Source organism: Colletotrichum fructicola, assembly GCF_000319635.2.
Source record: "Colletotrichum fructicola Nara gc5 chromosome Unknown KSG_Nara_v1_contig10, whole genome shotgun sequence".
Taxonomy (NCBI): domain Eukaryota; kingdom Fungi; phylum Ascomycota; class Sordariomycetes; order Glomerellales; family Glomerellaceae; genus Colletotrichum; species Colletotrichum fructicola.
The window spans coordinates 3,207,128-3,219,407 of NW_027094060.1; the positions used below are offsets into that span (position 1 = coordinate 3,207,128).

General features: G+C 53.3%; 5 protein-coding genes across 5 annotated transcripts; 3 read left to right on the top strand and 2 right to left on the bottom strand.

Moving 5' to 3' along the window:
- Positions 1-1,630: 1,630 nt before the first annotated feature.
- fur4-1 (Uracil permease) lies at positions 1,631-3,583 on the top strand (the record flags this gene model as incomplete). The annotated part of the gene is made up of 5 exons (XM_032020235.1): positions 1,631-1,753; positions 1,824-1,846; positions 1,915-2,201; positions 2,257-2,336; positions 2,393-3,583. The coding sequence occupies 5 exons, from the start codon at positions 1,631-1,633 to the stop codon at positions 3,581-3,583; spliced, it is 1,704 nt and encodes a 567-aa protein (XP_031893247.1).
- Positions 3,584-4,018: 435 nt separating this feature from the next.
- Positions 4,019-4,809, top strand: CGGC5_v016440 (Vegetative incompatibility protein HET-E-1; the record flags this gene model as incomplete). The annotated part of the gene is made up of 2 exons (XM_066153518.1): positions 4,019-4,701; positions 4,797-4,809. 2 exons carry the CDS (start codon positions 4,019-4,021, stop codon positions 4,807-4,809), a joined length of 696 nt encoding a protein of 231 aa, XP_066007246.1.
- Positions 4,810-5,998: 1,189 nt separating this feature from the next.
- CGGC5_v016441 (uncharacterized protein) lies at positions 5,999-7,373 on the bottom strand (the record flags this gene model as incomplete). Its single annotated transcript, XM_032020459.1, has 2 exons — positions 5,999-7,169; positions 7,222-7,373. The coding sequence occupies 2 exons, from the start codon at positions 7,371-7,373 to the stop codon at positions 5,999-6,001; spliced, it is 1,323 nt and encodes a 440-aa protein (XP_031893600.1).
- A 967-nt stretch (positions 7,374-8,340) lies between these two features.
- On the top strand, positions 8,341-9,273 carry sidH-0 (Mevalonyl-coenzyme A hydratase sidH; the record flags this gene model as incomplete). Its single annotated transcript, XM_032020570.1, has 1 exon — positions 8,341-9,273. One exon carries the CDS (start codon positions 8,341-8,343, stop codon positions 9,271-9,273), a length of 933 nt encoding a protein of 310 aa, XP_031893599.1.
- Positions 9,274-9,457: 184 nt separating this feature from the next.
- On the bottom strand, positions 9,458-11,176 carry STL1-4 (Sugar transporter STL1; the record flags this gene model as incomplete). Its single annotated transcript, XM_032020684.1, has 4 exons — positions 9,458-10,608; positions 10,665-10,722; positions 10,781-11,061; positions 11,119-11,176. The coding sequence occupies 4 exons, from the start codon at positions 11,174-11,176 to the stop codon at positions 9,458-9,460; spliced, it is 1,548 nt and encodes a 515-aa protein (XP_031893598.1).
- Positions 11,177-12,280: the final 1,104 nt, after the last annotated feature.

A 12,280-nucleotide genomic window follows, 5' to 3' on the forward strand; every position in this document is an offset into this window, starting at 1 on the left:
TCGAGTGCCTGGGTATGGGAAGAAATTGGGGATGTCTGGAGATAAGTGGAACGTACTGATGGTGTCGATCCGACGGGGGGAGATCCCCAGCCACGCGAAGGTAGTGGGACCCAGGGGTATCCCTTTGGGCAACCCCTTATCTTGGTGTGGCATCTACCAACAGATCATCTTATCAGAGGACACGAGACAAGACGAAGAAGTACCGGTGTGGCTGCAGCGCCAGAGTATGGGCGGCAGAAGGTTCCGAGAAGCGCTTGATTGATGGTTGGAAATTGGTTGCCAATCGTATCCGAACGACTGGTGCTTGCGGCAAGATACATCGTGCAGATTTGACAGATGGAAGTTCAAATTCGATATCCTTACCAGAGCACGCAATACCTTTTTGACGTCAAATACCCAGCTTCATTGAGGGTCCCTTCTCCAGACTGACGACACGCTGACCGTGCTCCTGTAACTTACTGCTCCTCTGTCTCCAGTCGCTAGCGAAGAGAACTTCATGTGCTGGCGAGGGTGAACAAAGACAGCGACAATAGGGCCGAGAACCGATGCGCGGCCCCAAGTTCGTGAAAAATCTTCCGCATCGTTAGCTGATTTCTGTTCCACCAAGTCCCGAGATGCACGAGGCGACCCAAATCTAGCCGTTTGTCACTCCCGTCAGTTGGTTGACTCGATGAGATCGAGTAATGATTTTTCCCAGCATGCGGGGTTTTGGAGCCAACGATAAGGTACCCCTGCCAGACAGGCTAACTTATCATACATAGCCGCACCGTCCCATGCCGAGCAGGCATCATGGTGCATCTGTGCTGAGCGGGAGCCGTTCTTCGTCGCTGTGCTACGAGCGCCACCTCCCCCAGTCTCCAACGCCCCTGATAAGACCTCTCCTCGGGCTGACCAATGGCAGCTGTCGAATCCTTCCAAGGAGACATAATTTTCGGATTTCTGGTACAGGCCTCTGGGCTCTTACTCGATCAGATTTGACGTCGTTGTCGAGCTCGGCGCTCTCCAATTTGCTGCAATCACGGCGTGACCGGCAGCACCCTTGCCCGAATGCGGTTCGTAGCTTGTCTTGCCTGCGTCTGTTGATATCCCATGCCATGACTTTTCCCCAATGGTCGTCTCCCCAGCGGGACAGGAATGCAATCCGAGCGAAAAAGAGCTTGTCCATGTGGGGGGCGTCGCTGCGATTTCCGGGGCCATCAGTCGATGTCCCTGGCCAAAGTTACGACAAACTCGTCTGCGTTCTGGGCCAAGACCGTTATCAAACTCCCCAGTCCAACAGCGACACCGGGCCTGCGGACACAGAATAAATATCAGGCGACATCCTCGCGTGTTTTGTTTCTTGTGTCTGGATGAGATCCAGCCAGGGCCTTTTCTTCAACCCTCTGCCTTGGAATCGCCACTTTTGGGGTGCAGCACGTTGCAGATCACAACCTTTGAGACCCTGAGACCCGACTTTTCGCTTACCACCTTGACGTGCATAGCGTCATCGCAACGTGTGACGAACCGCATCCCGGTCTTTGAAAGGTTGTCTTCCGGCCCTTGTGGTCATTCTTGAATCTTTGAGAGAACCGTACGCATTTTCGACTTCTTTCGACCTCTACGCGCCCGTCAAATTCCCGAGATCGACACGATGGATATCGATACTGCGACCACGAGCGCGCGGCCTGAAAAGGTCCATGGCTCCAAGTTCAGATATTGGGCTGATAAGCTGGCCGTTGAGTCGGAGCCCGGCTTGACCAAGGCGCAGCTGATGGTATGGCTACCTACCACCTCGAGAAACCGCTTCGCGTGTCGAACTGAGACTAACGGATGCGCCCATTTAGCTGACGAACCACGATCTCAAACCGTGAGTAGTCGGCGACAGCGGCAAAACCGCTTATCAACGCCCTGGACATCTTGCTGACAGGTGGACAGTGTCGAACCCGAAAGACGGCAATGGGGTCCGTGGAACTTTGTGGCATTCTGGGTCGCTGACTCCTTCAACGTCAACACGTGGATGATCTCGTCTTCCATGGTTGTAGGTGGTCTTTCATGGTGGCAGTCCTGGCTATGCGTTTGGCTGGGATATGCGATTGCTGGTGCCTTCATTTGCTTGACTGGTCGCATCGGTGCTGTCTACCACATCGGTTTCCCCGTTGTCAACAGATCATCTTTCGGCATCTGGGGCAGTTTGTGGCCAGTTTTCAACAGAGCTGCGATGGGTGAGTTGGTCGAATCATGAGCGCGGGGCCCTCTTACTAACTACCCTCCTTCTAGCCTGCATCTGGTACGGTGTTCAAGCTTACATCGGAGGCAACTGTGTTTACCTTATGATCCGTTCAATTTGGAAATCTTGGGTGAGTGGGAGTCAAAACAGAGACTTCTTCGCAGCAAGCCAGCTAATTGTCTCTAGGATCGCGAAACGATTAACCCTGGAGGCTTCCCAGCAGACTCCGGTACTTCGACCGCGGAATACGTCTCCTTCTTCATCTTCTGGTTCTGTTCTTTGCCAGCCATTTGGTTCCCTGTTCACAAGATTCGCCATCTTTTCACCGTCAAGTCTTACGTGGCTCCCTGCGCCGGCATTGCGTTCTTGATCTGGGCCGTTGTGCGCGCCGGTGGCGTTGGCCCCATCATCCGCCAGCCTGCAAAACTCCAAGGCAGCGACCTTGCCTGGGAGTTTGTCAAGGGCGTCATGTCCTCTATCGCCAACTTCGCGACGCTCATCGTTAACGATCCCGATTTCTCCCGTTTCGCTAGGAAGCCCCGCGACGCCTTGTGGTCTCAGCTTATCACGATTCCCACTGGATTCGCCTTCACTTCCTTCATCGGCATCATCGTCTCGTCCTCATCGACCGTCATCTACAACTTGGACGAACCCATCTGGAACCCGCTATCTCTCCTTGAGAGATTCATCGACGATGGTGGCTCCGGCCAAAGATTCGGCGTTTTCGTCATCGCGAGTTCCTTCGCTTTGGCTCAACTCGGTACGAACATTGCGGCGAACTCGGTCTCTGCAGGAACCGATATGACGGCCCTTTTGCCCCGCTACCTCAGCATCCGCCGTGGTGGATACATCTGTGCTGCTGTCGGTCTGGCCATGTGCCCTTACACCCTGCTCACCGACTCGAACAAGTTTACAACCTACCTCTCGGCATACAGCGTTTTCCTCAGCTCTATTGCCGGCGTCATGTGCTCTGATTACTACTTTGTCAGAAAGGGTTACCTCGAGATCAAGGAGCTCTACGATGCTCGCAAGGCTGGGCCTTACTTCTACACCTGGGGCATCAACTGGCGCGCTTATGCCGCCTATATTGGCGGAATTCTCATCAACGTTGTTGGTTTTGCTGGAGAGATTGGGCGTGATGTTCCTGTTGGTGCCAAGTACATCTACAACATCAACTTCTTCGCTGGCTTCATCGTTTCAAGCGGCATGTACTGGGGTCTGTGTAAGATTTTCCCGGTTCCCGCGACCAGCGACAGGTGGATGGAGGTTGGCGAGGAGATTGATGACATCCGGGTAGCGTACGACAGCAACAGCCAAGACTTTGATGAGGAGGCTGTAACTGGTACTTCAAAGGGCCTTCATAGCCCGAAGCTTTGAAGTTGATGGAGGGGTCATATGTTTGAGGAGTTGACGATTTGGATTTTGTTGGATGATACCACTATTGCGAGCGAAAAGGTGTGACTGTTGTCTATGGAACTAGAAGAGCCTTTGCAGTTGAATCGAAGCATCAAGGCCGATATACCGCTTTTCTATGCCAAGCTATGTTTTGAGTGATAATTACCTTAAAAGACCAATCGCACAACCCATCGTAGGCTCTTGCGGACTGCATAGGATGGTACATGGTATCAGCTTATGAGGTAGCCAGACACTCAGGTCGGTAATAGTGGACGCCTCAGCAGCCACCGTGTCCAGGGCTTTACACACTGTCGTAGTAACTACAGCCCACGAATGAGGAGCAACACCGGTTTACATCTGTGGGGCCATCAGCAGCTAACCAACTTCAACTCACCGCCAGCTGCGCGTCCAGAAGCGATGAAGTTGATTAATGTGCATAATCTTGAGATTGAAACATTCAATGCAGGAGATCAAGTTCCAAGATACGCCATTCTATCTCATACATGGGGCAGCGACGAGATCAGCTTCCAAGAATGGATCACAAATTGCGGCAACCCCTCTCCTGAGTATCTGGAGAAGGATGGGTACCTGAAGATTATCAATGCTTGCTCGAAGACGCGGGATGACAAGCTACGTTACCTCTGGGTAGACACCATCTGTATCGACAAATCGAGCAGCGCCGAGCTCTCCGAGGCGATCAACTCCATGTTTGCGTGGTACGAGCGGGCTACCGTCTGTATTGTCTACATGGCTGATGTTGAGTGGGAGGATGAGCTCATCCATAAGATACACACCAACCAATACTCAAGCTTTGGCTCAAGTCGATGGTTTACACGGGGGTGGACCTTGCAGGAGTTGTTAGCTCCCCGGAAAGTCTTCTTCTTCACTAAGGAATGGACAGAGATCGGCACCAAATCTGAACTAATGTTCAAAATCTCAAAGATCACCGGTATCGACGTTAGTTACCTCACCGATACTAGGAGAATCTGGTCGGCAAGCATTGCCGCACGTATGAGCTGGGCATCCAATCGACAAACAACACGACCTGAAGACATGGCTTATTGCTTGCTCGGCATCTTCGACATCAACATGCCGCTGTTGTATGGAGAGGGTTCGCGTGCTTTTCTACGGCTGCAAGAGGAAATCATTAAGTCCGCCGACGACCACACAATTTTCTGCTGGACATGGGATGCAGACAAGACCCCTGATCAATGGCAGAGCGTTTTGGCCCCTTCTCCATCAGTCTTTTCAAATTCAGGCTCTTTCGTGGCCACGCACAGAAACTTTGAGAGCGCGCCATATCAAGTCACTAATGTCGGATTACGCATCAAGCTTCCTGTGGTAGCTGCAGTCAATTGTCTCTGCGCCATGCTGTCCGTCATTAGCACAGATGATGCGGACCCGGAGCATAAACGAATGATGTGCCTGCCTCTAATGGAAGAAGGCCATATTTACCGAAGATGCCCGTTCCCTAGTCGCCCATTTCCCGTACACCGATCTATGGTATGCGATACTAAGGAAATGTACCTTCTGTACAAGATTTCGAGGAATACAGAGGACCTCATGCCATGGCCGTATCGCCATCTGTTTGAGTACGGCTTTCACATCAACATCCTCGATGAATCATTTTCCACAGATATAAACAGGCAAACGATTACCTCAGTCGACTGCTTGGTACCTCAGCATAAGCAGACCCCCACATCGCACATATCAAGGCCAGTGTACAGCACAGTTGGCTTTCGGTCAGCCCTGACACATGCTTTTGGAGGCTTGATACTGAGAATCAACTATCGAAATGAGAGGTTTCTCGTCTTTCTTTCGGTGAATCAAAGCGAGGGGAACTTAAAATGGAACTGTGAGGTTCTTGATCCCAAGTTCGCGGATCACAATGTTGATGATTGGCTCCGCGAATTCGAGGTGCAGAGCAACAGCACAGAGACCATGCCCGATTGTAGCTTCCATTCAGCGCTTTCACCGAGTGGCACCGTACAGATACTCATAGCACTTGATGGAGACATCGCAGGCGAGGATGGTCGATGTATTCGGGTTATTTATCTTGTACTTTCGAGTAAAGATAACATGAGCCCACGTATGCAGGATGCGTGGGGCACTTTGCAGCGCAGTTTAGGTGATGTTAAGGGACGACGGATGTTTTCGTAGAGATACAAAAGGCGGATTGCATATACTCCAATCGCGATTGATTTACTAAGCTCAACATACACCTGGATGAATGATAACATAACGGACGTAAGGATGATGAGTATTGAAACCCACGAGGTTGCATCAACTGGGTTCTTTGACTATATGGTTGAACCCGTCCTGAGACTCTCAATCGTTATTTCGAAACAAACCTGCAGTGGTCAAACCATTGATGGATCAGACATAAATATCAATGTCCTAACTGTAAGTGCAATCATGCAATGACGCTGCCATGTCCTCCATCATACCACGCATACTATCCGTATGGCTTTCCAGTATGGGAACAACTCTTGCACCATTGTCTTCTGCGCGAGCAACAATTTCAGCTTCATCGTGGACTGACGGCGGCGCAAAGATGGTCTTTCCAACGGTGATCATACCCATCTGATCCAGAGGCTCCACAGGATACGCGTTGGTGAGCAGCTGATCGGGTACCGGAAGCCCATCCAAAGCTTCTCGGAGAAAAGGGGCCAAGTCGCCGCGAATACATGCTTGATGTAACTTTATCTCGTCCTTCCCCTTGGCGAAGTAATCAGCATATAGCTGGCGGAGACGCTGACGCTGTCTCGGCGTCTTGCAGTTCATGAACCCGTAGTCGACGGCAACAGCAGAAACCGGCCCAGTCCCCTCCCATTGAGCGTACCTCATAAGTTGCCAGACACTTTCATAACTTTGCCCGACGACTTTCATGAGGCCTCTGAAGTTGCGAAGTCCAGCAATTTCGTTAGACAGGCCATGCTTTTCGAACAAGAATGGGATAGTGGAGTGCGTTATGGCGCTCCAGAACTCATCGAGACATGTCTCGTGGAGAAGCTTCCGGTGGGCGCGCCGCATGTGCAACAAGCTCTGCCAGTTGGGAGCCGTACAGAATCCAAGGTCAATCCAGTTGTCCTCGTCCACGTTAGGAATCAGACCAAGCTTCATCTGTGTCCAAAACACAAAGGCTTGGCGCTTCGCGAGAGGACGAATATCCGTCATGATGGTGTCGCAGAGTTGGGGAGGACACCACTGGCTCGCCACGTCACAGAAAATATTCCCAAAAACAGGACATTGCGAGTTGACACTGAAGCCCTGGAGACCTTTGAGCCAAGCGGCATCGTCAGCCAGGCCCGTCTTATTGCAGCTCGATATCAGGAGCTCCTGTAAGTCGTCGTCCTCGCATGCCTTTCGAAGCTGTTCGTCTGCGGTGCCGCTGTGGACGATGTGGCATTTGACACGAAAGAGTCGCGCTCGATCGGCTCCTTTAGCGAAGAACTTGAACCCGAAGGTGTGAGAGATTTCCTCGTCCATTGGGAAGAAGCGCTTGCGGCATGCGACCACTAGACGTGCTGCGGCATCTGTCATTGGAAGATTGGTCGTATCGTCTATTCTAGGGTTGAATTAGAGATCAATTGTTACCGGCGATTGGTTCACATGCTTACTTGATGTCTTCGTCCTCAACTTCGATCTCAGAGAAGCGGGAAAAGAAGTCGGCCTCTCTTGGGTCCACATCTTCATACCGGAACAGCGATTTATCTACCGTCTCTGGTATGAACTGACAGTACGCAGCTAACGTGTTGATTCCGGTTGCCATTATGGACTGCGTATGACTCGCCCTCAGCTACTGAGTATCTTGTTGATGTAAGGAAGTCTTGCCGGGAGGATACATGAACAAGACTAGCAGAAGTATAGTTGGCGAGGTGAGTCGGGGTAGATCATGGTGGTGAGCGGGGCTTTATAGGTACTTTCCAAGAACCGTAAGCAAGTATCAAGAACTATGGGATGAATTTGGTGTCTGGCTGTGACTGCATTCGAAATGTTTACAAGCAAATGGCAAAACAATAACACACATGGATTGTGAACGCTAACTCTTGTACATGAAACACTGAAAAAGAAAGGACAAAAAGAAAATGGATCGTAATTGCTGAAGCAATTACATGTCGGCTGTAGCCCTCACGCATGCCCTCCTTCCTCTTCCTCTTTCCATCTGGCTCTGCACCTTTAACTTTCCCGCGTCACTTCAAATAATGGCTGAAGGTTATTCTTAGCACCTACTATCGCGCGCTTGAGGGGTCTAATCGCTGATAATAATTTCGCAAACCAGAGATCTGCGCACCGTGGTAGAATTCGCCATGTAGAAAGCTCTTGGAATGGAGGCTCTTGAAAGGGATAAGCCAAGTTTATCAAGTAAATAATAGTCGAAGGGGGGGGTGTTCAAATGTCAAGCCGTGGCGTGGATCGGCTTACCGAGACACACCGAGCTCGGTGTGCCCCGCACGGAAATGAATCCCGATTACACTAACAAGCCGAGGCAAATCGCCAATTGCCCCTGCAACACATCATCTCTTTACCCCGGACCGCCCCCAACCTCACCTCCCTCAACAATCTTTACCGGCACTCACCAATTCTCACCATTGTCACTTTCCAAAGTCCTCAATTGATACCGCCAGGCCTCTTAGTCGTGAAATTACAGCTTTTAGACACTTGAAGGGCCCTCCCGAAGCTGTGTACTGCCTCCCTGAAGTCCGCCACAACAACAACAACATCCGTGCATCACCACAATGGCTTCTCTCAAGTCCCCTCCTCCTCCCGTTCCCGACACGGACATCACCTTCCCCCGTCCCCACATTCTCCAGATCACCCTCAACCGGCCCCGCCATCTCAACTCCATCCCCTCGCCGCAGCACTACGCCCTCTCCAAGCTCTACGAGTGGTACGACGCCGAGCCGTCCCTCCGATGCGCCGTCCTCACCGGTACTGGCCGTGCCTTCTGCGCCGGCGCCGACCTGAAGGAATGGAACGTCCGCAACACTTCTGGTAAATCGCCCACCCCGTCGTCCGTCAGCACCGGCTCGGGTGGCGCCCTCGCAGCAACAGCCACGGCCTCCCCGGCTCCCGTCGTCACGTCTTCGCACCCCGATGCCAAGCCTGGTGAAAAGTGGCCGTCGTCCGCTGGGTTCGGCGGCCTGAGCAATAGAGGTGGCAAGAAGCCTGTCATCGCGGCCGTCAACGGGCTGTGTCTCGGCGGAGGGATGGAGATGATCATCAACGCGGATCTGGTGTATGCCTCCAACAAAGCCAAGTTCGGGCTCCCGGAGGTCACGATTGGCGTAGTAGCTATCGCGGGCGCGCTGCCTAGGCTTATCAAGACCGTGGGTAGGCAACGTGCGACGGAGATGGCATTGATTGGCAGGTCAGACTATACGCCTGAGCAGATGCTCTCGTGGGGCTTGGTGAACCAAGTTGTGGAGCCGGACAGGTTGTTGGACACGGCGTTGGCTGCTGCCGAGGCCATCGCCAATAACTCCCCGGACTCGGTGATTGTGTCCCGGGAGGGATTGAAGAGCGGATGGGAGGCGATGGGGCCCGAGGATGCTACGGGACTGGTCGATCGAACCATCTATCGGAAGATGGAGGCTGCAGAAAATATGACGGAGGGAGTCAAGAGCTTCGTTGAGAAAAGGAAGCCAGTGTGGGTTGACAGCAAGTTGTGAGTGGGCAGACGATCATGACCATTTGTATTATTACGGTTATCAGTCTGCACCTTCAATGTAAAACGATTCGCCCTTCACACTACGTTACGGTACGTGACCGTTGGATATCATAAGCTTCCCCCATATACAACCCCTAAACCAGAGCACAAACAGCTCTTCCCCCAACTTTGACGGAGCCAACCAACTACTGGCCAAATTCCTTGTTCTCCACACGAAGCTCTCCAGAGCCAGACTCGGAGTCCTTCTCGACAGCACCGTGCGTCGCATCGCCGGGGGTGCCCATGCTCGCCTTCCAGTGCAGCTGCACCTTTCCGCCGGTGAAGAGACGGTCGATCTGCTCGAGGCTGAGGTTCTGCGTCTCGGGGTAGAAGAACCAGATGAGGGGGATGAAGAAGAAGTTGAAGACGCAGAAGTAGACGTAGGTGCGCCAGCCGATGCTGTTGATGCTGACGGGCGTGATCTCGACGACGAGGAAGGTGAAGATCCAGTTGGAGGCCGTGGCGAGGGCGGCGGCGCGCGTGCGGATGGCCAGCGGGGCGTACTCGGCGGGCAGCAGCCAGGGGATGGCGAGCAGGCCGACGGCGAAGAAGAAGTTGAAGAGGAAGAGCATGACGATGGCGACGATGCCTGCGGGGACGCTGCCGTTGGAGACGGTGCCGGCGAGGATGGCCATGCAGGCGCACTGGCCGGCGGCGGCGAAGAGCATGAGCTTGCGGCGGCCGAGGCGGTCGATGACCCAGATGGGGATGAGGGAGGAGAAGAAGTAGGCGATGCCGTTGAAGCCGGCGAGGAGGAGGGAGAGGTTGTGCGACATGCCGACGGACTCCTGGAAGATGACGGGAGCGTAGTAGGTGATCAGGTTGATGCCGGACAGCTGCTGCATGAACTGACCGCCGATACCCAGCATGGTGCGGTAGAAGAACTTCTGGTCGCCGTTCTTGAACATCATCTTGAAGGATCCGGTGTTGGCGGCCTCGCGCTCCTCGCGGATGGCGGCTTGAATCTCGGCGAGGTTGGCCTGCAGCTTGGGGTCGTTCTCGGTGATGGAGTGGGCGTCCTTCTCGACGGCCCACAGAATGTGGCGGGCTTCGTCGTGGCGGTCGTGGGCGATGAGCCAACGGGGGGACTCGGGCAGGACGAGGACGCCGAGGAAGGTGACGACGGCGAAGAGGATCTGCAGGGCGAGGGGGAAGCGGAACTGCGAGTCGTTTCCGACGTAGCTCATGCCGTAGTCGACCCAGTAACTGAGGGCCACTCCAAAGATGTTGATGGCGAGCTCGATGGCGAGACCCTTGCCTCGGTTATCGGCCTTCATCAACTCGGAGTGCCAAACAGCTAATCAGAGTGAGCATCTCTGTCCACGATGGATGGAGTTTATCATCAACACTTACGGATTGTACTCGTATTCAAACCATTGCCTAGACCCGCTACGATTCTTCCGACGATCAACTGAAAAGAACATCAGTGAGTTGTGAGTTAATCAGATATGCCGGTAATTGCCTCTTACCTGAGGGATTCCAAAAGAGGCGGCCTGCAACGCGGCTCCGATGCTCAGCACGATGCAGCCAAGCATGATGCACTTGCGGCGTCCAAGCCGCTCGCCAAAGATCAGACAAAAAATGGCGCCGAAGAAGCATCCAATCTCGTAGATGGCTACGACGGTGCCCTGCAGCGATGAGCTGCCGCCGCCGCCGTTGGTGGTGTCGATCTCGGGGAACGTCCGGGTGAAGGCGTAGCCGGTGAGGAGACCTGACATTACACCTTGATCGTAACCGAATAACAAGAAACCTAAATCCGTGTGTTAACAAGAAAATTTCCCGGCGACGTCCCGGAGGACCGTCTTACCTGATCCGGCCGTGGCCGTGATGGCCCAGTTGAGAGGGCGACCCGTGAGGATGGTCATGATGGATGGCGGTGTTGATGGTGATGGCGATGAGTAAGGAGTGTGGATGTGTGTTGTCGCTCGAAATCCAAAACAACAAAATAAGAGGGTGGGGGGAGGCTCTCGTGTCTCACGCGATGACTTGAATCGCGGACCGATGAGAGAGGGCGAGAGAGATCTGGGGGAGGGTCAAAGCTGACTGGGTCAAAAAAAGAAAGAGACAAGGCCCCTCTCACGATGGGATGGGGATGGCGTGGCTATCTATATGTGCAACTTCCAGTGACCATGGCTATGTGAGCTTTTGGTGTTGAGAGTGTGTGCATACAAGTAGGTACACGAAAAAGCAAAGACGAAGAAAAACTTCGCTACCAACAACCTCCTTTCGCCTCGTCTAACCACTAGGCGCCGCTACGAAACAACGTCATTTGATTGCAGCCAAAACCTTGGGGAACCCGTGTCAAATGCTGCATCTCTTCAACCCATGGAGCAACCTGTTCCCCTCCCCACAGGGCACCGGAGTGCGGGGACCCCAGCGCGGAGGTAATTAAGGCCAACCAAAGAAGACATGCGAATGGGACCATGGAACTGAAGATGGGGAGGGGGGGCCGCGACGACGTGAACTGCAGCGGCACCCCGATGTCTGTTCTTGGGTTGCTGTGGGCAGTTGGAGGCGCTTCAATGGGCGGGTGGCACGAAACTGACTCGCGACGACCTCTGTGGTTGTGAAAACCCGGCATGCGGGAAAAGACTTGAAGGGTTTTTTTTTTGTCCCTTTTTTTCTTTAGTAAAATCCTTTGTATGTAGATCAAGTAGCGTGGTATATGTGTGTGTGCGCGCAATTCAATGCAATACGACCAACAGTTGTGGTCTGCCATTGGGGCCTAACGGCGGCAAGATGGCACCCAAGTCCCTGGCTGGTTTCCCGCGGGTTTTTTTCTTGGGGGAGAAAAATTTGCCGAACCCAGCCATGCAATTGAACAATCGACATGGCTCATGGCCAAGGTCCGGAGGTGAATCCGGGGCCAGTGCCGATGGGTGGATGGTGGGAGGGAGCGATGCCGCAACGGAACAGACAGGGATCAGGATCAAATTCGCCGACTTAGGGCCACTCTGTGGAAGGGGCGT